The sequence below is a fragment of the Carassius auratus genome, unplaced genomic scaffold (assembly GCF_003368295.1).
Source record: "Carassius auratus strain Wakin unplaced genomic scaffold, ASM336829v1 scaf_tig00214951, whole genome shotgun sequence".
Lineage (NCBI taxonomy): Eukaryota > Metazoa > Chordata > Actinopteri > Cypriniformes > Cyprinidae > Carassius > Carassius auratus.
In genome coordinates, this window is record NW_020527879.1 from 292570 (window position 1) to 319118 (window position 26549).

At 34.9% G+C, this 26549-nt stretch overlaps 1 protein-coding gene across 1 annotated transcript in view; it reads right to left on the bottom strand.

The window, feature by feature from the left end:
- Window positions 1-26549, bottom strand: part of LOC113093301 (cadherin-13-like) — a 283704-nt gene that overhangs the window by 178813 nt on the left and 78342 nt on the right. The window contains exon 2 of the mRNA XM_026259099.1: window positions 19957-20080. Within this exon, the coding sequence (XP_026114884.1) occupies window positions 19957-20080 (124 nt within the window). The remainder of the gene's footprint in view (window positions 1-19956; window positions 20081-26549) is intronic.

Consider the following 26549-nt stretch of genomic DNA (forward strand, 5'->3'; position numbering starts at 1 on the left):
AGTTTTGGTAGTATATTTTGCACTGTTCATTGTTTTCACGTGGCATCTGATAGAGCGTTTGGACCCGGAAGCAAATAACCAGACACCACCTGATTCAAATATTCCAATTAAAATTCCAAATACAAATTATAGGCCCATTTCAAATCTTGCATTTATGTTTTAGAAAAAATTTGTTTCTGGTCAATGTTGCTTCTTCCTGCAAAAAATGGTCTGTATGAATAATTTCAGTCAGGTTTCAGGTCCCACCATAGGACAGAAACAGCACTAGTTAAAATTACAAATGACTTGCTTATTGTGTAAGATCAAAGCTGTATCTCATTGCTAGTTTACTTGATCGAAGTGCTGCATTCGACACCATGGATCATGACATACTCATAGATCGATTACAAAACTATACAGGTATAAAAGGGCAGGCTCTAAGATGGTTTAGATCGTACCTGTCCGATCGCTACCATTTTGTTTATTGAAATAGAGAGTCAGCTCATTTATCACCAGTAAAATATGGAGTGCCACAAGGATCTGTCCTAAGTCCTCTGCTATTTTCAATATACATGTTGCCCCTTGGTAATATTATTAGAATATATGGGATTAGTTTCCAATGTTATGCTGATGATACTCAACTATATATCTATATATCAATATAACTATATATAAGCCAAGGGTGCATGTAAGTGTGATCTAAATAAAAGTTTCTTCAAAAGTTAGACATATACTGTAGTTACAGAGTCCTTCTCTTATTATGTTAAAAGCAGGAATACATGAGATCCTAACCTCAGCCACCCACACAAACCTGCCCACACACAACACACACATTTGCTGCAGCATACATGCAGCTGATGTGAATGAACAAAAATAGCCAAGAGAAGCCAGCCAATTAATTTCTATTCATCTGAGATCATAATCGTAATGTAATGTTTTTTATAAAACTGCTCTTAAATATGATACTCTCAGCAGCAGTGTAGTATTAGAAGCAGTGAGTTTAATTGTTTTGTTTTATCAATAACATGCTCTTCTTCTAGATTTAATAAGAGGTAAACGGAAAAAAATAAAAAATAAAATAAACAACACATTTTCCAAACAAACAGAGAAAAGCCAAAATTCCATCATGTATAAATCTAAACAAATACAAGTGCTTCTAAATTAATTAGAATGTTGAGGAAAAGTTCATTTATTTCCGTAATTCAACTCAAATTGTGAAACTTGTGTATTAATAAATTCATTACACACAGACTGAAGCAGTTTAAGTCTTTCGTACTTTTAATTGTGATGATTTTGGCTCACATTTAACAAAAACCCAACAAATTTGAATAATTAATAAAACCAATTTAAAAAATATTTAGTGAATTGTTGGCCTTCTGGAAAGTATGTTAATTTACTGTACATGTACTCAATACTTGGTAGGGACTCCTTTTGCTTTAATTACTGCCTCAATTCAGCGTGGCATGGAGGTGATCAGTTTATGGCACTGCTGAGGTGGTATGGAAGCCAGGTTTCTTTGACAGTGGCCTTCAGCTCCTATCTTTTTTAGGTCTCTTGTTTCTTGTTTCTCAAGACCATTTTCCTCTTGATAATACCCCATAGAGTTCGCTGGCCAGTCAAGCATACCAACACCATGGTCATTCAACCAACTTTTAGTGCTTTTGGCAGTGTGGGAAGGTGCCAAATCCTGCTGAAAAAAAAAATCAGCATCTTCAAAAAGCTGGTCAGCAGAAGGGAGCATGAAGTGCTCCAAGATTTCTTGATAAACGGGTGCAGTGACTTTGGTTTTCAAAAAACACATTGGACCAACACTGGCAGATGACATTGAACCCCAAATCATCACAGACTGGAAACTGGAAACACTGGACTGCAAGCAACTTGGGCTATGAGCTTCTCTACCCTTCCTCTAGACTCTAGGACCTTGGTTTCCAAATGAGATACAAAACTTGCTATCATCTGAAAAAAGGACTTTGGACCAATGGCAAAAGTCCAGTTCTTCTTCTCCTTAGCCCTGGTAAGATGCCTCTGATGTTGTCTGAGGTACAGGAGTGACTTAACAAGAGGAATACGACAACTGTAGCCAAATTCCTTGACACGTCTGTGTGTGGTGGCTCTTGATGCCTTGACCCCAGCCTCAGTGCATTCCTTGTGAAGTTCTCTAAAATTCTTGAATCCGCTCCATTCAACTTTCTGTTAACATGCTTGGATACAGCACTCTGTGAACAGCCAGCTTATTGGTAATACATTTTTGTGACTTACACTCCTTGTGAAGGGTGTCAATGATTGTCAGAGACCATTTTGAAGGCTCAGGAAACCTTTGCAGGTGTTTTGAGTTGCTTAGCTGTTTGTCATCATATTCAGAAAACAGCCCATTTGGTATATATTCAATGAGCAAAATGAAATTGCTGGTATTATGTCAAAAGGAATTCTGACAAAAGCACTGAGACTACATACAGTAACCTTAAACTAATTTGTTTTAGGTGACGTGAAACTAATTGCCTAATTACCAACACAATTGCTTGTTAAATGTGTCCTTAACAGACAAATAGATCACTGCAAAAATTACTGTCACAAATGCCGGAATTTAAAATGTTAAAATGTTAAAACAGTGGATGAAGAGCACAGAAGCTGTAACACTCCAAACAAGTATTACATATTACTGTGAATAAAAACCAGTGTACTACATCAGAGCAAATTCATTTCCTCTCTCCACAATATACATTCTGCAACAATAGAGATCAAACTCATGTGGTCAATTTTAATGCAATGAATCACAGCACAAGGGATCTACCCAATCAATTGAAAATTCATTTTATTTTGCTATTGTTACAGGTAATGTTGCAAAAAAAAAAAACTTAAATCAGAAATTTTAAACCATCACAAGGATCAGAATCAAACTGCAAAAAACTGAGTCCAGTATTCTGGATGCCATCATGTATAAGAAGCAATTTCAGCTCAATACCCTAAAGTTGCTCCAGGGCAGCAGTTCAATTTTTTTTCTAGGCGAATCCAACAAATCACATCAGTGGATTAACTGTCGGAATAACTGTTATGTTTGAAGCTCTCTGTTCTAATGTTATAGGTCACAAATGCTCTCGCAGTAGTCTCAGAGTTCAGCTACATTCAGCACCAACTTCATGGCAGGACTCGCCATGTGCTTACAGTGTATTACTGCAGATTAGCAGCAGAGGAGAGGAGTGGGGGCGGGGGCGTGTATGCGTGTGTGCACTGTATGGTAATCATGGTGGAATAATGAGAGTCTGCGATTATGTTTTTCCTGTTGTGGTTGCTTGTTATCTCTGAGAGTCAGCAGGCCAGAGCAACAGGTTTCAATTGACATACACCCACACATGCAAACACTCACACACACAAATGTAAGGACAACACAAATATGAAGGACAATTCATAATGTGCCACTACTTTGCACTGCCATTAATAAGTAATTTGTACATGAACATCCCTAATCCAAAATGAAGAAATCAGGACTGATGGATGGAAGAACGGACGGAAGGATGGATTTATATACGTGTACATTTTTTTATTATTATACTCACTTTTTTCGTATATTTACAGAAAATGGAAAATAATTTGAATACCAACATTTAACAATTATCACTTACACATCTAAACAGTTATCAGCTAATCAGTATCTGCCAGAATTGAAATATCAAGCATCCCTGCCAAAACGCAAAAAGCGCCTCAAAGCAGCTCTGGGTTCTCGAAAACTATAGCACTGAAGAAAAAAAATCAAGACTGGCAAACACATGCTTCACACAATGTGAAAATCCCCCCTCTTCAGCAGCATACTTTAAATATGGCACAAATATATATATGAAAAAAAGGAAACTAACCTCACTATATTTTTGTTTTGATTTTCATCTCTTTTTTTTTTTCTCACCTCACTCTGTGATTTAATTTGAGAATTGGGAAACATAGTGTTCTGCCATCACAGAACAACGGCCAGAAAAGAACCTTGGGCTTATTAAATTTTAATAAGGTTCTCCAGGCAACTTTCCCCCGTCGTAATTGCTTTGTGTATTTCCCCTATGGGGACTCTGCTTCTTGTTTGTTATCGACACAAAGCTGCTGAAATCACAGCTCTCTCTCTCTCCCTTTCTCTCAGTCATCGCCTCACACAATCTCAATTTTTTTAATTAACGTTAAATTTAACATTTAATAAGCTTTAAGTTGATATTAACATCCCGTAATTATCATCAACTTCCCATGTTGTTAAAAAAACAACAAACAAAAAAACTATATACCTACTACAGTGGCTGCAAAAAGTACCTGCATCAAATCCAGATTCCACAAATATCCAACAGCAACAGCTTGCAATACCGTGAGAGTTAGTTTAAAACTAAGACTACTTACCCACATCATATTCAGCAAACGTTGCATCACTTTGAACTGGTAGGTGGACCATGAGAAATAACAGTGTCAAGGTATTTGTCACGTTGCAGATGTCACACCATCCTACATCGTAATGTCACATACTTATCTTACTCTCACAGATGGCAGATCAGGTGTGAATCACCTTCTTTTAATTTCCATGAGTGATTCATTACAGCCTCTAATTTTAAACCATTCTAACACCAGGCTTATGACTACTTATGACAGAATGCCTCCAATTCTAATGGTGCTATGAAAGTTTACTTTCCGCAGACAGGAAGATGTTGCTTTCATACCACTTTTCCTGCAGAGAAAGAGTGTGCCCTTAGGTAAAAGTGAGGGCCCACTTCTTTTTTCATGAAATGTGAAAACAAAGAAGGAACGGCTGTCATAACAGATGAAGAGTCTGCTGTGAAGTGTTCAGAGAGAAAGGAAGAGACATTTATTCCCTTTCTCGCTATAAAAAGTACCTTAAATGGTGTCTCTCCAGTTTCTGCTTTAGTTGTCGTGTCACTGTCCCAGCTCTCTTGATGTCCCAATAAACTTAAATCTGCATCTCATGGCTGTTAAAGATCGCAATGGCTGTCTGAGATGCTCATGTGTTTTATATCCAGATAGCATTCTGGGCATTCATTATCTGGACTGCATTTACAGTTTGCATTTCGAGTACCTCAAATCTGATCGGATAGCGATCTAATCAAACTAACTTGTATAAAATGTAAAGCTTACATATTAGACGAGAGACTGCATTAATCAGAAACTGAATGTTTTAATGTTTTTACAACATTCAAATGTTTGACAGATAAACGTTAAGATATTTTGTTCGATTTAGTTTAAAAGCATTCGCAAGCAACCCTGTGAAAAAAGTCATTGAGAGAGAAGTGAATAAAAAGTTGTGATTTGAAGTAAGTAGAAATAAATCTGTGACCAAACTGTTAAAATAAATTTTGTTGCTGTTTTTTTTATTCTTCACATTACAAGAGCAGAATAAAAATGGCAATAAGTAGAGCAATCAGTTAAAGTAAATGCAGTTTTTATTATATCAATGTCAAATTAAAAATACTGAAAGACATTATACTAAATACTAAAAGTTGTTATATGTGCATTGTTTTACATTTGTGACTTTTTCAATTGTTAAAGTTATTATTATTTATTATTTTAAATATTATTATTTTATTGTTTAAGTACCTTTTTTTGACTGAATTAATAAATCAAACATATAAGTTTTGTCAACCACCTCTAAATTTAGATTTCATCCAATCAAAATGAGTGATACCAAATATAAATAAAAGGAGATACAGGAAATACAAAACAAACTGACAAATGATGCAGAGCAATAGGAGAGAGGTGGTATCGCATAACTTTTATATAGCAAAGTATAGTATACATATAGTACATATAGTAAAATATGTATTATTTGTATAATTTAAATCTTAATTAATATTTAAATTACACAATATTTAATCATGTTGAAATCATAGTTTGAATTTAGTTAATTTTTTTTTTTATCTCTCGAGTTAATTACGCCACCAAAGAGTCTGTAATAAACAAAACAGACTAAATATGCTTTTCTGTGAGTAAATGCATAATTGTTGTCAGACAAACAAACAATCATCATTTAAAACAATGAACCACTCAAAAATCCTCGAGACAAACCAAAATGATTGACGTAAATCTTTGTTGAGTATATACAAACTGACCACTTTCAGTAAACATCTTTTTTATTTTTATTTGAGCTTGTTCAGCCGAGGGCAGAGCTTTTTGAAGTTACTCATACTACAGTTGCATTACTTCAGAAACAGGATTCTGCGCTCTGCTGTTATATATATATATTTATATATTCACATGTTTCCATGAAGTTTCTTAAGCTTAGGGTTCGGGCTGAAGCATCTGTGTTTGATCTAAGGGATCGCTCAAGGAATCCAAAGAGGATTGGTCTCTTTATCATCACAACAAACTTCAAAACGGGTTTATTAAAGGCAAGGCTTTTTTGTCAGAGCTATTTTTCCATTCTTTTCTCTCTCTCTGGGTCATCAGTCAGCAAAAATAACTTAAAAGACCTCTCTGCTTAACAGCTGTCACTCTCTCTTGACAGTTCACGTAAGAGTGCTTATACTGGTCTCACATCAGCACACTCCAGGTGAATGACTGTCGGCAGCTTTCTTTGACTCTCTGACAGCAATAAAGAAAAAAGAGCAAGGAAAATAACAATGCTTTTAAAAATAGCGACTGTGCTTTTTATTAAATCCTTCCAGCCCTATGGAAAAGTTAGTGACCTAAAGGGCATAGCAATCAGTATAACTGGCAAGTGAAAATTCTGCAATTCAGTCAAAATTTCTCCCTTGGAATACACAAAGAGGTGTTTAATATTTAAGGCAAAATATTTAAGCTGCTCTAGCTGCTCCAAAGTGAATTATTTGAATGGACACTCTCAAGCTTTTTTCTTAATGTTGTGCATCTTTATTTTTTAGCATTTCAATTAACATTATGTTTATCATTTCGAAATCATCAATTAAGATAATTTTAATATAACTACATCTCACACACAAACAGATTCTCTCTCCCAATGCACATAACTGTGTAGACAACTTTAGAATAATTTCATTCATTTGAATGAAAAACATTTGCCATCAACACGTTGACACGAATAGAACCAAAAATTTATCAATCTAACAATAATTTATTCATGGACACATTTCAGCCATAAAAAAAATTAAGCATATTGTCAAAGGTTAGCTTCATGTTAATAAATAATTCAAATGCTCTTTATGTTAGAGTATTAATGGTAAAAGTCTTCAGAAAACTAGTGGGGTTAACAAACTATTACTATAAGCATGATAAAAGTCCAGTGATCTTGCCCAAGTGGCAGTATATTTTTGCCTTACTTGGGAGTGTGAACGAGTTACAAAAACACATACATTAATGACTATATTACTTTTATTTATTTTTTTTGCAGTGACCTATGCTGTCAAATGACCACTGGTGTGGTTTACCGTTTGGCTTCAAAAGTCTTCTTTCCTTGAGTATATTTCCTGCTGTTAGGGAACCATGGAGATTGGAGCCTGTCATTCTCCAGCGCACTGCTGAATGGCCGTCTTTTGCTCACGAGTGGATCAATCTGAGCACAGGAAGCCAGAAACGCCAGGGATCAGACTTCAGTGCTCTTAATGCTACTCTTCTGCCTGGGGCCCGCGGCACCAGGCCAAACATCCGCTCAGCCATCAGGACCAGAAAACTGCAGCATACACACCACACAATCTCTAAAAAGAGTGCATATGCATGCTGTGATTGCCTCTAGAACTGTGCTTAGCATTGAGCTCCAGTCATTTTTCAGGTCATTTTTTGATCTATCATCCGCCAAAGTGGTAAAGCAGAGCGTTTATCACAATGGATGAAATAAGGTAATCACTTACGAACTGACTGCTTTCTCAAAAATTATGAACCTCACATACTCTGATGTAGTTATTGTTCCTGTCTAGAATCTCAACGATGGTTATGGCAGTTCTAAGAAGAGGGTTATTATGGCTGTCCGTATAAATGCCCATTCGGCAATCATCAGCAACTACGGTGCAATTTTAAGTAGCTGAAAAATCTCCACCAGAGTTGAACATGAATAAGGTGATGATAAAAAGCTTTGATTTACTGAGAATCTTTTTTCTAGCAGAGATGAAAGAGGAAATTATTTTTTTTTACCCCCAAAAAAGTGCAGTCTGTATGCCAAGTCTCTTGTGGTTTATTTTGTAATGTTGCAGTTTCTTTTTAGCATGTTAGACTGACCTCTCCCTGCACAGATAAAAACAAACCCATGTACATGTTTCAAACAAGTACGCAAATACTTGTGAATAACTTGGAAACTGAATTGAAGCATGGGTTAATCCTGTGGCCGCTGACACATCCTGTCTAACATATACGCGGTATCCAAGAGTTTTAATTCAATTAAGAATAACTCTTAAAGTCCCCATGATATCAAAATGTAGGTTTTTGTTGTCGTTTAGCACGAATACGTTTGCCTTAAGGTTATCTATAAGCTACTGTGTTCCTAAACAATGACAAAATTCGCATTTGGAAGAAATAAACATTCAAAACTTACAGTCTCTCACTTCCAGCAATATGCATAATTTTGATAAAATCTCCCTGCACTTAAGCTTATCACCAAACTTCCAATCAAATGCTCTCTAGAATCCAAAGCATCCAGCCCCCTACACTACAAACAGATGCTAAAGCTGCTTGTTCACAAAATTACTATTTCCTGTATGGTGAATGGCACATAGTGCACTACATGGGAAGAGGGAATGATTCAGACAGTGAATATTCTTTCGATTGGGGTAAATGAAGTCTTGTTTCTCGCTGTGTCATATGAACCATCACAGTGCCCACACAGTCTGCTCCGGTCCAGAGACACAATAACACAGAGAAGATCATATGCATGAATCGGCATATTGAACCCATTTGATTTCTACACAGAATGCAATATTTTATAACGATATGGATAAGATTCTAAGGAGAAATGGTTAGACAAACAGTACTAACGAGCAGAAGAGATAACACTGGTGCCCTGTGAAAACAAAGGATTTGAAATTATTTAACTTTTTTAATTTCAAATAAATTTAAACTGAACAAAGAATTTGAAATGATTTAACTTTTTTAATTTCAAATCAATTTAAACTGAACAAAGAATTTGAAATGATTTAACTTTTTTAATTTCAAATCAATTTAAACTGAACATGAATAACCCAAAAAAGTTATCTTAAAACATACACTACAGTTAAAAATCTGGAACGGCAGGTTTTTATTATTATTATTATTATTTTATTTTTGAAAGAAGTGTGTATTTAATCAACAATTCTATAGAACAGTAATATTGGAAAATGATTGCACTTTAAAATAATTAACATTTTATTTATGTGATAGCAAAGAAGCAGTCATTATTCCAGTCTTTAATGTCAAACATGATCTTTCATAAATTATTCTAATATGCTAATTTTTTATTGTTGTTTTTATTAATGTTGTGTGCCTGTGTGTTTGTGTGTGTGTGTGTGTGTGTTTTATTAAATTATTTATTTAATTTTTTTTCCAGGATTGATTAGAAAGTTAAAGAAGAGTATTTATTGAAAATATAAATAATTTGTATGTATGTATTTATGCATGCGTGTATTTATTTAACCTATCCAAATGTTTTAATTGTGAGCATCAAATCAGCATATATGAATTTGAAATATATTCAAATGTGACACTGAAGACCGGAATAATGGCTGCATAAAATTCAGTTTTGTCATCACAGGAATATATTACATTTTAAAACATACTACATTAGAAAACAGTTCTTTAACATATTTTACAATATTAGTGTTTTTACTTTTATTTTTGTTGTAATAAGTGCAGCCTTGGTGAACACAAGAGACTTCTTTCATAAAAAATGTAATCTTCTTTCATTAAACTTAAAATAAATAAATAGACTGGTTATGTATGAACCAGTTTAAATGCCAATTATAGAAATGATTCAAAGTATTTTATACATACATGAATATATGAATTGTATTTAATTAATATATGATTATTATACACTTAAGGACATTTCATTTCCTCTTCAAAAAGAAGCCAGCAACATGAAACAGATTCTGGATTTATTATATAGCTGAAGAGGAAGAGAAAAATCTTCTCCCAAGCTCAAGGGATTATTTTTATTAAATTACATATTACGTTTTCACCCTGAGGTCTGCATATGGTTTAATGATCACAGTCTAAAGCTGTTGTTAACAGTTTAATGGAAATCGTTTGTAGTTCAGATAAAAGAGCATGTCGCATAACACAAAGGTGTTAAATTAAATAATAATAATAATAATTCAACAATCAGATCACAGACAGTCACTATAAAAAATAAATAAATAAAAAATACTGCTTAAAAGCCAATACTTCCTGTTGCACAGCACATATTCAAATGTATGGCAAATAAGCCTTGAATTCCAAGAGCTCATTAAAATGTATAAGTTTGCCACTGACCTTTTAGGCAGCAGAGATGTAGCAGATTCTACTCTAATGGTTCGTTTTTCTAGTTAATTTGAACAGGCGACTGTCGAACACTGGAGAGCATTAATTCAGACAGTTTATATCAGTGTGCCTCATGCTACATTCTTTAAATTCTCCTTCAAAGCGGCAATTACATGTTACTAATTGATGAACACGCACTTTGGCGAATTTTCCTCTTCAGTGTTGTGAACGTTGCTTCTCAGTCCAGCCAGATTCACCGCCAATTTGCATCAGAAATTAAATTTCCACAGCCAAAGTAGGTTAGTGAGTGGAGTGGGGCCATTTTGCATAGCGCCATTCGCCTCGGTGGAGGACAGATCAAATGGCAGTCACTGTGCCTGGAGCAGACAGGGAGCAGCTGCCAGTACGGTAAGGCCACCACCACCCCCCTTAGGCCACCTTCTTCTCAATGGTGTCCTAGAACTCAAGCACATAACCTCCCTCCACTTCAAGCCTGCCTAGCTTCCTGACGTCCTGGAATTTATGGGTCAGTGCTCAGGCAGCCGACCAGCAGGAACTACATTCAAATGATTGAGAAGTATGGCTTTCCTGAGGTAAATGTAGAATTACATGAAAAGGTTTACAAGCTGCATTGACATCTTTATTTAACTTAAACACTGACTGAAGCATTACATGAGACATGACACATTTCAGAAAGTTACTGCTTATTTCAAAATTAACAAAGCATCAAGATAATTTACGATTATTAGATGATAGGCATGCCGTAAATATTCAATTGCAAAAAAAGAAGCATAAACTAAAAGAACTCTTTTCATTCAAATGAAGATCCATTAAAAAGGAGAAATCGATTTTGTTAACCCAGCCCTAGCATGACAGATTTACCTGTTGTAGTTTATCAATGGCATGTAGTAGACACAGACGCTGTCAAAACATGCAAAAGAGAAATCGAAGCTAATCAAATGTCATTGCTTCTCCAAAACTCCGAATTCAGTACTGAAAACCCTTTCCAACCATTAGGCCATTTCCTAAAGCTCTTTTTATGACATCTTTACCCCTGACCCCTCTGCAACTCTCTGTGCCCTACACTTCAGTTCAAAGTCAGGACAGCTTGCATTGAGGGTCATGTCTGCAAGTGCGAACCGGTTCGCCTGAGGTCCTCTCTCCCTTTCTCTCTCTCACACTACACACGCATCACCTTACTGACCCTTCTCTTTACTGAAGGGAAACACTCTCCCTAGCACTGAAACAACTGCACTGTAATTACCGTCATTTGTCAAGCGTGTGCCTGATTTATAGTCAATTAAAAATATCCCAAAAAGCGGCAGTGGGCCCTGTTGTATGTGGGCCGTGTGATTAATGTTGTACAATTACAGCTGTGAGAGTGGCGTGAGCTAGAGAAAACTGTGTCAAGAGATTTCACTACATGGCTTAAAACAGAGATTAGATTACTATGGGAAAAAAAACTAATTACTTTACCCCAGGATTGACTAGAACAGTATTTATTGAAAATATAAATATTTTGTATATATGTTTTTATGTTTTCAGTTCAATGAAAACTTTAAATTTGGTTTTGTCATTTCAGTAAAAAAAGAAAAATTATATATATATATATATATATATATATATATATATATATATATATATATATATATATATATATATATATATATATATATATAAATAAATAATGAGGGAAAGTAAACCCCATACAGACTGATCTCATTACATGTTCATACTATCTAGCTCAAGATAAATAAAATATTTGTTCTGTTAGACAAAAAGATAAAGGTGCACAGCATCAGGTTGAAGGTTTCTTTAGGAAAGGTTCTTGTAAGCTGCCATCATCTCTTACCTCTATAATCCCATATCATAAATTGATATTATTTGACCATGGTCATTTCACAGCCAGTAAAAAAAGGGCTACAGTAAAGCGTGGTTATGTGCCTTTGACATGCTCGAAACACTTATGCCTGTAAACTCAAAGATCTTGAGGGTACATCTCAATTACATTTATTTAAAACCAGTAAGCAATGCAAAAGGCTGAGTCTACTTAAGATGGAAAAATGATAAAGTCAAGCACAACACAATAGAGGAAGTCTGAGGTTCTTTCAGGAAGAGGTACTCCAGAGCTAATAATCAGTGCCAGGCCTAAACAGATACACTATTGTATGGAACCAGAACTGAGGAAGTATCTGGACACTATTGTGATGACGGCCAATCAATATCGCAACACAAAGACTGACTGCCATATGGGCGATAGTGAATCACATGTTGCGTGTTACACTGCCAGTCTGTATTTGGACTGAGGAATGAGGCTGCTGCAAGGTTTCTGGCCTTGCTTTGCATGATGTAATGATGAGCAAGAGAAATAGATGGAAGTAAGTGTTTGAATCACCAATGAGGAGCAAGAATCTGATGGAAAACGTCCCAGAATGAAGCAATGAACACATTTACATTATGAAGAAATTAAAACTACAGTAGCTATGAGCAATCTTATCCAGCCTAATCAGTAAACACAGAAAGGGGATCTGTTAAGTGTTAAGCTACTGAATGCGTCTGAAAATTCAAAATAGGTTTAAATTACATTATTATTTAGAAAAATACAATTTAGATTAAATTATTATTATTAAAATTCATATACATCTCAAACACAACTCATATACTTTCTTGACTCTAAACTAATTTCCTATATGATTATGGGACAATTTTTCAAAGAGGTAAAGTTTTGCGAGGAGAACATCTAGATGAAGTGATTTATTGTGCAATGAGAAAAGGATAAATTGTCCAGTCTTCAGGCTGGGACTCAATACTAGCCGGTATCACCTTCTACTTTGATATGTGATCTCTCTGATCTGCGTTGGGTGATATTCTAATTTCCCAGCGGCAGAGGAGTTTCGAGCCGAGCAGATTTTGTATTTTTGGTGCGACCTGCTGCGGGATAATAAGTGTGTGAAATTGGAGCTGGTGTTGAATTAACGGTGTGGGGCTCTGGGAGAAGAAAAGATCAATCTCATTGGCTTTCATAAAACTGCATTCCATTTTTCCTCCTTCATTATAGTGTGGGACGAGGAGAATGGCGATACCTATACAGTGAGTATCCAGAGAAATGAGAGCACTCCACTTTATTTGATTTTCGTTTTAGTAATATAAAAACGATATCCCATTCGAGAGAACGTCGCACTGACTCTTATTGGCAGGTGCTCCTGAAAATGACTTTACTCCTAATTTAGGTGCACAATTTGATAGGATGGAAAAAAGTAATCATATTTGATTTAGATTTATCTCTGGACTTACATCTCGGTTTTCATGTTGTCAAAATCCAATTTACAAAGGTAATTTAAACACATACACACCCACCATTCAAATGTTTGTGATCAGTACGATTTTGAATGTCTGTTATGCTCATCATGGCTGCATTTATTTGATAAAAAAAATCTAACTGAATAAAAAAAAAAAAAGTTAAATATTATTAACATTTCAAATAACTATTCTATTTTAATAATCCATGCTGATTTATTATCAGTTTTGGAAACAGTTGTGCTCTTTTTTTTTTTTCTTTTTCTTTTTTTTATCTGTTATTGATGAATAAAAAGTTAAATATAGCCACATTTATTCACAATGGAAATATTTTGTAACAATATAAGTACTTAACTACAAGTTTTTATTAACAACGTAACATCCTTGCAGAATAAAAGTACTAATTCCTTTAAAAACAAAAACAAAAATAGTACTAACGCCAAACTTTTGAACAGTTATGCATATTGTTACAAAAGGCTTATTTTTTGAAGGAATGACACTGAATAGTGTAATAATGGCTAATTAGATTTTTTGAACCGGTCTATTATTACTATTATTTTTCTCTTTGACGTTGTAGTCTATATATGAAGAGTTCAGATGCAAAAGCCTCTAAGTGCCATCTGAAATTTTCATCTAAAATTATGATTTTTATCAAGCTCCTATGCTTAGGTTGGGTCATTTTACTTTAATTGCAATGTGCAGGTCCTTTTCCAGGCTATTAAAGTGCAATAACTGAACATAAATATAGGAGCCTGATAAAAATCCTAATTTTAGATGAACATTTCAGATGGCACTTAGAAGCTTTTGCATCTGAACTCTTCACATATACATATATATATTAGTGCTGTCAAAATTAGCGCGTTAACGCATTCGATTAATTTGAAATATTTAACGCGTTAAAATAAAATAACGCAATTAACGCGGTTGCAGTTTTTTTTATTTCCAGTTGTGGCCTATGTATGTTCATCGTGCAAAGAAATATGGATAAGACCAAGGAAGGACTTTTAGACGGAAAGTTTCAGTATAAAACTCTGCCGGATTACTCTTCAGTCTGCCACAAGAAACATTATGACTGTATGACTGTAACAGTGCGTAAATCAGACCTTTCTGTAACGCTAACGTTAATAAGCTTAAACGAAAATAAAGAAATAATTGTGTAGCGGAGTATATTTTTGTACACAGTGCCGCGAACTGTCAATCACTCCTGTGCGCGCGCATCACTGTCCTCCTCAGCTGCAGCAACTTGCGCTCTCTCTCTACATCAAGCTTTAAAACAAAAAGGGGACAAAACGATCATATCGTCTTTGTGCATAGGCTATAGATTAATTCGATAAATGAATATCTAAATTTGTGCCTTGCCGTCTACGGTATTTTTTTAGAACTTAGAAAAAAGATGCTGCAGCCAGTGAACAGCCAGCGGGGGCTGCAGGACGACTCAACCTCCGCAGACAGTTTTTAATGTTTATCAGACAATAAATACTCAAGATTTTGCTTTAGTATAACTCACAACGAGTTTCACACACCTTCTCCGGCCACGTTGAGTTGTTGACACTTAACAGTGGGAAAAGCGACGAATGCGCTATTCACTTGTGTAACTTAAGGGTGAATGGGTAATGTAGTTTCTGCTCTGGGTGGGATGAATTAGGAAGCTTGCATTGTGAAGGGCGCTCTGAAAATCGGCAGTGCAGGTAAAAGATTAAAACCTCTATTAAAACAGATGTCCAAATGAGCGTACCGGTACGCTACAAGCACGTTCTGGGCGCACGGAGAGGTGGCGGTACGCTCAAGAGCTATATTTGGAAGTGGCGGTACTGAGTACGGGTGCATACTGGCCCACTTAAAGCACTGGCAATGACTATACTTTGGAATTTTTTTGCAGTCCACTTAGAATTCAACATGGAAATCATTTTTGTTTTTTATTGGCATTGATTGTTTTGAAATTCAAATGGTACTTACATGCCTGTGTTTTTATTTCTGTAATAAATATGGCTTTCAAGCCAACAGTTAATTTGGAGGATATTGATGGTTTATTGCAGGTATGTTGTTTACATGAGAAAATCTGTGTTACAAGTTAAACAAAAATTCCAATAAACAATCATATTTTGAATTTAAATAGTTTCTTTGTCTTGAGTTTACATTAATTATTTACATTTTACATTTACATATCCAAAAAGTTTCAGTCTTTTAATTGCGATTAATCGCGATTAATCGCGATTAATTTTAAAAAATTGTGCGATTAATTAGTTAATTTTTTTTAATCGATTGACAGCACTAATATATATATATATATATATATATATATATATATATATATATATATATATATATATGCCTCATATGCATTTAGACTTATATGCATGTTTGCTGCCTTTCTGAAAGTTCATTAATTTTGTTGACCTAGGACTCTCAGGTGGGTAGCATTGACCACCTCGAGACTGCTTCCATCTGCATAATTACTGAAAAGGCATGGCCAAACAGGAGGAGAGGAGAGCAGAGTATTTACATAAATCTGCATATGTCACCTGCACAGCTGACTGCCTCTGACACCAGCGATGAGTCACCAGCCACACACCTGCAAACACTAACTCACACACACACACACGCACACACACAGCAAATGCATTCAGCATACAGACAGTAATGTGCTCATTAGAACCTCTTCACTGCTGTAAGATGCACTTAAAACCACACTTGTACATCAGTACATGAACGCTCGGGTTTCATTTTATGGTTATAATCAAGTGTACTGCCATACTGAATTTAGCTTAAGTTATTTTAACCATGTCCCCCTGTAACGGATTCCTTCATATACTTCTGTCTCATAATCCTTTAACACTAGAATCTGCTGTTTCAATATAATTTCTTACTGGGCTGTGAATATGATTAATCATTTGTATGTAAATATTCCCACACATGTTCTTATATTTGAAAAGGCACTAATATGAATAATTTAAGCTTTTAAAAATGTAAATATGCACAAATCTTTATTGAATCTTTAATATATTTCTAAATATATAATGTATAATAAAATATTAGTAACACTTCATTTTACACTGTCCTTGTTACACAAATATGTACTTAGTATCATCATAACAATTAATATGCATACTTAAATGCAAGTAACCCTAAGCCAAACCCAAATCCTAACCCTAACTATATGTAGTTAATCAATATTACTCAGTACTTAAATGTATAATTACACTGTAACAAGGACATCTTAAAATAAAATGTAACCCTTAACTCTAATCCTAACCATATTGTAAGTTTGTTGTTAATTAATATTAGTTATTCATTATTATTATTAATACTTATTAATTTCCCTTAATTACTAATATTATAATTTTTTTTAAATATTGAAGGTTTATTTATTTATTTATTTATTTGAGAAATTATTTTTAGAGAAAACACCTTTACTATTTTTTTGAGAATTCAGCACAGATGCATTTAACTGACCAAAAGTGATAGTAAAGACCTTTCTAAAGATTTATTTTTCAAATAAATGTTCTTTTAAATTTCAAAAAATATTAAGCAGCACAATAATTTTTTTAATGTTTATGATTATTATTATTATTATTTTTAAGTTTCTTGAGCACCAATATTACTGCTGTTGATCTTAAGAGAAAACCCCCGCCCCACCCCGCCAAAAAACATAACAAAAAAATACACCTACCCAAACACCTGAACAGTAGTTTGTGTATAAACACACACACACACACACACACTTTACATAAAAATATCTATAAATATGAATGAGTTCGCCCTGGCCAGTTTTTCTTGTGTAGCAGCTGTACTACCTTCAAGAGCATAGAGCTTCCAGCAAATAAACTGTGTACTTCTCTGACTGAATGATCACGCTTTTCCAAACATGCATGGTAATGCCATTGCTTATGTTTTGGTTAACTAGGAAAGTTATTTGCACATGTGTGCGAACTTGTGCACATAAGTGAGTGTTTCTGGTGTGTTGTGCTTTGCTGTGCTGACAGGAGCATATTCAGGGTAATAGAAGTGCACAGTGGTTACAGGGTGACTCAGTAATGCGGAACTGAGCTCTGTCTCCATGGGCATGGATCGCTGGGTCCCTAGATGACAGAATGCCTCAGCGCCCTTCCCTATCGAATAGAATAGAATAAAAAGATTGAAACTCCAGGCAAGATTGGCCAGCTTGCTGAATTGGTGATAAAATATATATTTTTCTATTGGGAAAAGTACTTCTCATTAAATGTTTGGCCTGATGACGGTGCTTTCACTCCGTTTCTTTGTCTGTCAGCGTAATGGTGTTGAGTGGTGTACTTTGTCAGTGCAATCATGTTCTGTAGCTTAAGTAAATTGAAAATCAAAAGGAACAATCTTTTGTAAGGACCGACGCCACTCTCACTGTTCTAATTACATGGATCAATGGCTCCTCCCAACCCGGCTCCAAATCGGTGACTATGTGCAAACTCAACATGTCATGTCCAGTCGCACACACAAACACAAGCTTTCACAAAAAAAAAATATCGTCATGCAAACTGCAGCATCTGCACTACTTTCTTGGCAGACTATGGTGCCCATTCTTCCTCTTTTGGCTGTGCAACCTGTTGATATAACTGCCAATTTGGGAAGAAGAGACGGAAAATAATGGCACTTTGGCAGAGATGCTTGAATCCCACTGGGGCACGAAGTGGTGCCAGCTAGACATTACTGGCGATCCCAGAGGAGTTGAAGAAAAGCTTGAAGACATTACTGTGCGTCTCTCTGAGGAGACATGGTCCAGTGAATTTTGAAAATCAAGAGGAACAGTTGTTTTGATTTTTTTGACTGACTGACATCATCGCACGACTCCATGAGATCCCACAGAGCCTGATTAGCCAAATAAATCATTCCCACTGTTCTGTTAAAATACAAATCTTTTAGGATTCCTTTCAGGTGACACTGGAATTTACAGCCTTAAATGCTCTTCAAAATTACATTGATAAATGTCAATTATTAGGTTTTAAACATGATAATATACTGTAAATAATGGCTATTACTTTTTAATGGTCCAATATTTAGTGGTGGACTTCTAAACCACAAATGGTGTAACTATCAGTCTATACATAAATTGGTACAATGATCAATCAATAGAAAGAACGAACGATTGAGCAATAGATAAAACAAACAAACAATGCATGGATGGATAGATGGACAAGTGGTTTAGCTGTTTAAGTGTACATCCATTTCAAGCAGTTCAAAACATTCTGACTATTTTGTTGGACTGGTTATGAATTTCAAGCTTGGCTATACTCCTCCACTACTTTCTCTCATGACTTCCTGCCAGGTTTTCACAATCGGGGATCAGTGATGTTCCATCCAGCAGTGAAGCCACTGTCTGCCTGCTCTCACTGCAGCACTGACCTCTGCAGCATGATTGGTCCCCTGTCTGATTACTATTCACATGCAGTACAAGACCTCTGGACATCTCGGAGATGAACACCACATAGTGGATTGAATTTATTATTTTTTTTTTTTCATTTATTTTATTCATTTGTCATGTTAGGCTTGAGGGGTGGGTGGGTTACAACTCCACCAGGCAACACATTGTTCTTAATTTTTCTCAAAAAGTGATTAATATGTTGTTGCTCTCAAAACTCTCATGGTGCTGCCTCTTTCATTCAAGGCAGTGTACAAGTATCCTGTGGGGACGTACATGCTTAATGTGTAATTAGACTGTAATTTCATTAATCACTCTGATTCTCGGGGATCTCAGGAGAGTTTCATTGTGTGAATGTGGAGACCTGGGTGGAACGACTCCTTTATTAGCAGTTCTCACTTTCTGCTTTCTTTCTCTGCTGTCATCGCTCCTGTCTTGCGACTGTTGGCCATTCTAAAGTTTATTTTTTTTGATAATCTGTCCTCTGAAAAATATGATGCAGACAGAAAATGTCTGAATGGTGGCGGCGTCTGCCAGAATCTTGACATGAATTTTTATGTAGAAAGTTCTAAGCAGCTGCAACCGTTACAAGCAGCAGCCACTGGAAGAAACTGGAATCACAAAGGCTGTGTAAACATTCTCACAATCATACAGAATAATTTATGAGCACCAGATCATTTTGATGTTGTGTTTGGACACTATTTTTTTTTATAAATGGAAAAGTATTGTGCATGATGATGAGAATAATGAACAATCAACATTTACCCGTGGCCGATGAGAACTGTTCCAACATGGCATACACAGCCAGGTGTGTGAAAGAGAGAAAGTGGGAGGCAAGAGAAAGCCAAAAAAATAATAATTCCACTACCAAACCTGCACCTTCTCATTCACTGATAATGACATCATTGCCGTACCTTGCAGCAGAGGGACGTCTTTGAGGAACCCTCCACTGTACTCCACCTGGTACTTCTTCTCCTGGAATCCTGGTATACATTCAGCTTTCTCTTCCTCTTCCTGCGATCCATTGCATACAACCTGAAACGGAATGATAGATTTCCATTCAATTACTGAATAAAGGTGACAATTTTTACATGTCTTAGATCATAAAGAGTACTATTTTTACCAATACTTACATAATTGCATTTAGATTTGTATTAAAATTGAAACCCCAATTAAAACTGCAACCATAACTAAAAAAGTAATCAAGGCCAATTGTTAACACTTCTAAAATACATAAATACATTTTTTATTTAATAAATGTTCATTTAATAAATATAGTATTTGAAATCAAAGTCACTATTGCACAAATTATACACTGTATTAAGTTGATTCTGCACTGTATTTTATGAATTTTTCAATCAAAACTGTGAATAGCCTACATTTTAATTATTTGAAATTAGTTCAATTCTTTCTCCAAGGACTTACTGATGAGCCAAAAAGTCATGAACAGCCTTCAAAAAGAAAATAATAATTTTTAAAAAGATCTTTTAAAAGTTTGAATTGTCATACATGTTTTAAGCACTAGAATTATAATTGCTGCTGCCTTTAGAGCCATAATGAAATAACCACATGCTACATCATGTCATTTTAGATTTTACCCAACAACCTAAGATTAAGCTTCAAAAGCCATCAAATGTTCACACAGCAGAAGAAATATAGTTTACGAAACCTTTTATAGCTCAAACTGCTTTCCTTATGTGACATGATTACATTTTTTAAACTCTACTTAGCATTTGCAGAAACAGTGTCATCATTCTAGACTCTATACGATTCAAAAAATGTAACTTTAATACAAAGCAGAATGTCTTTGCAATGTTTTGACCCCTTTGTAAACTGCCACAGTCTTATACAATCTCTCTCTAGCCACAACACAAATCAAATGTAACTAGAATTTCATGTTTTTTTTTTTTTCACAGTGCCAATACTCAGTGAACTTTTCTAACTTTAATTTATTCTCAGAACTGAACATATACAGTAGCCAAGGTTTTCTATGCAAAGGATTTATACAACCTAATTTTGCTTTGTATATTAAATCTTTTGAAAGAGCAAAAAACTCAGTTTTTCCTGTTCTTAGTTAAAACGACTTCAACTTTACGACTAAAACAAGTGTGCAGACCAAATCTGGTGTAGATCAACAAGTCCTTCAACCCTATAATGACTAAAGGCTGCTTTTACGGGCAAACAAGAGCGCAATGATCCTAGTCGATTACACTATACAAAACTTAGGAAGGCAAAGCTTGTCCTCATTAAGAATTAAAGGTAATCATCCAGCTTTTAAAATGCAGAGGAACTTGCTGTTTTTTGGCTTTTAGGTCTATGGTAGATGGCTTTTTCCCTTTTGTAAAGGCCAGTCAAACATGCAGCACCAACCTTTCTGTCCATCTTCCTCTCTTACTCCCAGCAACATTATTACTCTTTCACACCTTGTTTTTCTCTCCCTCAATCAACCTTTCAGCTGGATTCTTTCTGACAATGACACACCCACATGCCATCCTTGAATATACAGCCCTGTTCCTCCTCTCAGTTCTACACAGTACATAACAACTCTAGACACAGATGGAATTTCAGAGATCTGCTCAAAAGGTCCTTCCTTGGGAATACAATCATCACAGATTCAATACATCTTAAACACAAAGCATAAATCATCAGCTGTGCGGTCTAAAACACACTAAATAAATAGTCTATATACGTAAATATTTTAAATTAGATAACTCATTCATGAACAATGAAGGTATTGGCTTAATTTTCTCCCTTTGTGATTTAGTAAAACCTTTCTTAATCATTCTTTATGAAAGGATATGCACAATCGTTTTAACTGCACTAACACATCAGATGAGAATATAATGTGAACTGAACATGAGATTGAAAATGACATTAACTTTGTTGAACTTTTATTGAACTGAATTGAATCCACATTGATCCGTGACACATTTGTAGCTTGAAGTTGTTTTAAAGATACCGTTCACTGTTCTTCTGCAGAGCTGAAAGCTGAATTGAACTCATTTCATAATTGATTAACTTTGTTCAACGTTATTGAGGTAAACTGAAACAACGTTGAACTAATTTGAACTGATAATTGAAACTGCTATCTTATGTTGAGTTAAAACTGAATCAGTTTTGTAACTGGTGTATTTATGTATGTTAACACTGTTATTTTCCTGTTTACTAATGTGAAGCTGATTTGAAACTATTTGTATTGTATAGAGCACTACAAAAAAATAAATGTGACTTGACTTAAACCCTAAAATGTTGGAGAGGCCAAGAAAAAAAAAAAAAAGTTCACACACAGTACACATATACACTTGGGATAAGTAAGGTTTTGTGTGTGTGTGTGTGTGTGCGTGTGGGCGTGCGTGCGTGTGTGTAAATGATAGACTGAACATTTTTAAGAAATATATCAATATATGAACATAAATGCATTTATAAAATGTAAAAATAAAATATTTATATTTCTTATTTTATGAATTTAAAAATAGAAGTACTTTTTTTTCTATCCATCAATTAATCCTGGAGAGAGAAAAAAAATCACAAATGAAAAAAAAAAAAAAGTATATTATTATTATTTTTTTTTTTTTTTACATAAGTGGGACCTATTTTTATGTCCCAGTGACTTTAATATTCCTTTCCTATCTTTTTTCACTAACTGGTTCCTATGAATAAAACAACAACGGCTAAAACAAATAATCTAACCAAACTTTTATACCTACTTCAGCATAGAAAGTACATATTCAAGGTGTTGTCCATTCAATAAAACACCTTCAGTACTTCAATGTTTGTTCAAACTGCAGCCTTGTTCAGCCATTCTGCATTTTACTGAGGTCTCTTTAGTTGTTATTGAAGATTATATCATAGGCAATTATAGAAGATCAGTCAAAAAAAAAAAAATAATAATTGGAGAGCATAGGATGCCAATGGCGTTGTAAGTAGCCAGATGGGAAAGAGAATGCACATCAACAGGACAGCTCTCAAACGGCTGCTGCACCTCACTGTTTGTTCAGATGTTATTCTGGATATGAGATTGTATGCTTTACGCTGTCGCTTCCTTCAAATCCCTTGAAAGAAGAATTCATGCCAGGGAGCTTCAGCGTTAGGGAGCTTCAAGCAGATTATTATTACAGCAATTCAGAGTTTCAAGAAAAACTGCAGCTGGAAAAAATAAAAATAAAAAGCCATTTGCGATCGCACACTCAGCATTACGGCACAGAGTTTTCTTTGACATGTCCCCTAGGATACGACATGGACCAAAAAAATAATAATAATACATTGGAGAATCTCAGCACTCTGTATTCTGAGGGGAAATAAATGCTTATTTTAGCTTTTTTTTTTAGATTTAATGAGCCAAATATGACAAAAGTGCTGTGTTTACAGAAATGGAAAAAATACTATCATTCTTGTCCTACAGGTTAATTTGCTGCTAAAATGGCACTGCCCTCAGTGATGCTCGGATAGCTCTATGCAGTCTCTTATTAAACTCACAAAGGCATTCTCTGCTTTATCTCTAATTTAATGACAAATACATCTGGGGGTTAAGGGCACCGTTTCCAAACAAGGTCTCCACTCTTTATGGTTGTTTCTATTCAACCCACTGCTTCTTCAGTCCTTCGGGAGTTCTCTTAATGGAGTTTCTCATAAGAGAACAGAAGCTAGTTTAGTTACTCAGAAACTCAATGACTTTTCTTAACCACGTGAAGCAAATATTCTTAGAATTGCCTCAGCAGGGCAGGGATAACATTGCATAAAAGACAGCATGACAGAAATTCTTCAATCAGCATGGTGAACATCATTTGAACATCCATCCAGACAAAAAATGTCAGAGCAGATATTATCATAGGGCATCTCTGCATATGTTTGCCCAGTCTCCGAACAAAGAGAGAATAAAATGATAAAGAAATAAAGATGATAAGAAAAAAAGAAGGCAGACATTAATTATGCTGTGTCCTTCAAACTGCCCGGGGCAAAAATGTAAAAAAAATTGACAGAACTTTACTATTTCAAAGGGTGCAAAGGACTTCTTCACGTAGGATTTGTTATTTTCTGGAAATTCATTTAATTATTATTTTAATTTATTTTTGTTAATTGTTAATTAAGGTAAATGTACTTAAAAAAAACGGGAATTTTCTAACTTTTCAAGCCAAGGACCCACAAATATGATGATCTCTTAAATGGGACACCATTTCTAAAATGTAACGTCATATTTTCATGTGCAAATATCCATTTATGCTGTGTGTGAAAAATATTAATGTGATATAATTGTATGAGTACAACACATTGTTTCTAAACATAAATAATTTATGGTTTAATTTTTGAAAATTCAGTAAGAAACAACATTTAAATTAATTTAGTGATAAAATAATGATTTGTGACTAGAAAGATTAAAAACAGTAAATCACTTCAATTTCTGTACGAGTGTAAAAAAAAAATATTACATGAAACATTAATAAAAGGTAAAAAAATATATAATTATAATTATATATATATATATATATATATATATATATATATATATATATATATATATATATATATATATAAATATGTTTTCAAAGATCAAACATATAATAAAAAGTATATAATAATTACATATTTTCTTTTCGTAAATGTTCCTTGTACTGTTCTTCTGGCCCAGCTTGATAACCCTAGCTGTATGTAGCTCTATGAATGATGAACATCTTTGGCGGATGCACCACAATATCACTTTTCAAGATGCTGTGTCAAGGTAAAAATAACTTCGGACACCTAGTGCCGGCGATCAATACCATATTTAAAACTATAAAAAGATTATTATATATAAAAGATTTTAAAAATTAATCAGATTAGGGGTCGGGATAATAAAGACATATTGACAAGTGTATTAAAAGCTCCTATAAATGCACCTTATGTTCAATACTGTTGCACTCTGTCAAACTGCTAGAAATCAGCTAGCGATCACACTCTGTGCGTGTGTGAGGGAGTACTCAAGTTGGTGTCACAGCTGATGACAACCAATGGGAGGACAGAGAACTGAGGTAAAGGGAAAGAGTGTATGTGCTCCCATGCTCTCAGAACTGTATGGCCTTGATTGATGGGTATTGTGAACGTCTGTCTTCATCTCTGTTGTGTGGCTGCTTACAGGGATACGGGCGTCCGAAGCAAAAACACCACATGCTGCCTTGCCTCAATTTATACCTTCTTTCTTGTCTTCTCCTTTGTCTGAACTGGACGGCGTAATTGATTGCTTGTCATGTTGGACACCTTATCGGTTCATTTCTGTGATACAGCTGTGTGGAGACTTCATTCGTTTCTAATAATTTGACTCAGCATGATTCCCTTATTAAACAAAACTAGAGAAGATGACTCTGGTGGGCTGTGATCGAGGGGGCAGGGGTTAGGAAATGACAATGTTCCCTGCTGTTCCGGAGAGAAAAACATTTAAATGTGCTTTTAGAAGTCTGAGCTTTTCTTTTAGGTCTTACTGCTTTTGAACGACAAAGGGGGGAAATTAAATGGATAGTTCACTCAACAATTAAATTCTGTCAGCATGCACTCACCCTCATGTCGTTCCAAAGCTGTGGGAAGATATTTAAGACTGTTTTCCATGCAAATAATGACGACGGAAGCTTCAAGCCTTTGAAAAAGCATACAAAGCACTATAAAGTGTAATAAAATGTAAATTTTAAGCATTCTGATATCAGGAACCCATACGACATAAGCCATGCATGCTTTCATAAGGACAGAAATACAGATGTGCATAAATTACACAACCATGTGCCAATATTCCTTTAAATCAGCGAGTTAACTATTGATTGAATCAGTTAGTTGAGGTGAAACAGATCAGTCCGATTCATTAATACATCACTGAGACACATTAGGATAATTACTTCTGCATACTGTACACGACCTAAAACAAGAGACTGGACTTCCTTTGAAGGCTTTAAGGTTAACATAACTATTGAAGGACATAAAAAGCAGTTGGAACATTATAATCACTTCAACCAGATCAGTTATATTCGTAAATTAATCATTAAGTTAAATGAATTAATCAATTAATTGAAAAGATCATCACTGTTTTCAGCTCTCTTGTGTCAATGGTAAAGGCACACATTTTCAGACCTAAATTTCAGTTGGTTTCTAATACAGAGCTTTCATTTGGAAAACACTGAATATAGAACGCAAAGTCGTATGGGTCACTTTATGATACTTTTATGGTGCTTTTGCAGCCTTTTTGAAGCTTGAAAGCTTCTGTCACCGTTTTTTTGTAACGACACAAAAACAGTGTTAAATATATCCCTACAAGTCACACAGGTTTAAAACGACTTGAGGTGAGTAAATAATGACAGAAATGACAATTTTAGGTGAACGGTCCCTTTAAGTTTTAAGAAAATGCTAAAAATGTAGCAGCAAGGGTTGTGTTTTTTATAAACAAAGATGTGTGACAAGAGACGAGAGGAATAAAGCATGAAAAAGAGAGAAAAACTTCCAAACCGATGAGTGGCATTTCTTTGAGGTGGCTTTATGAGACTCATTTGAG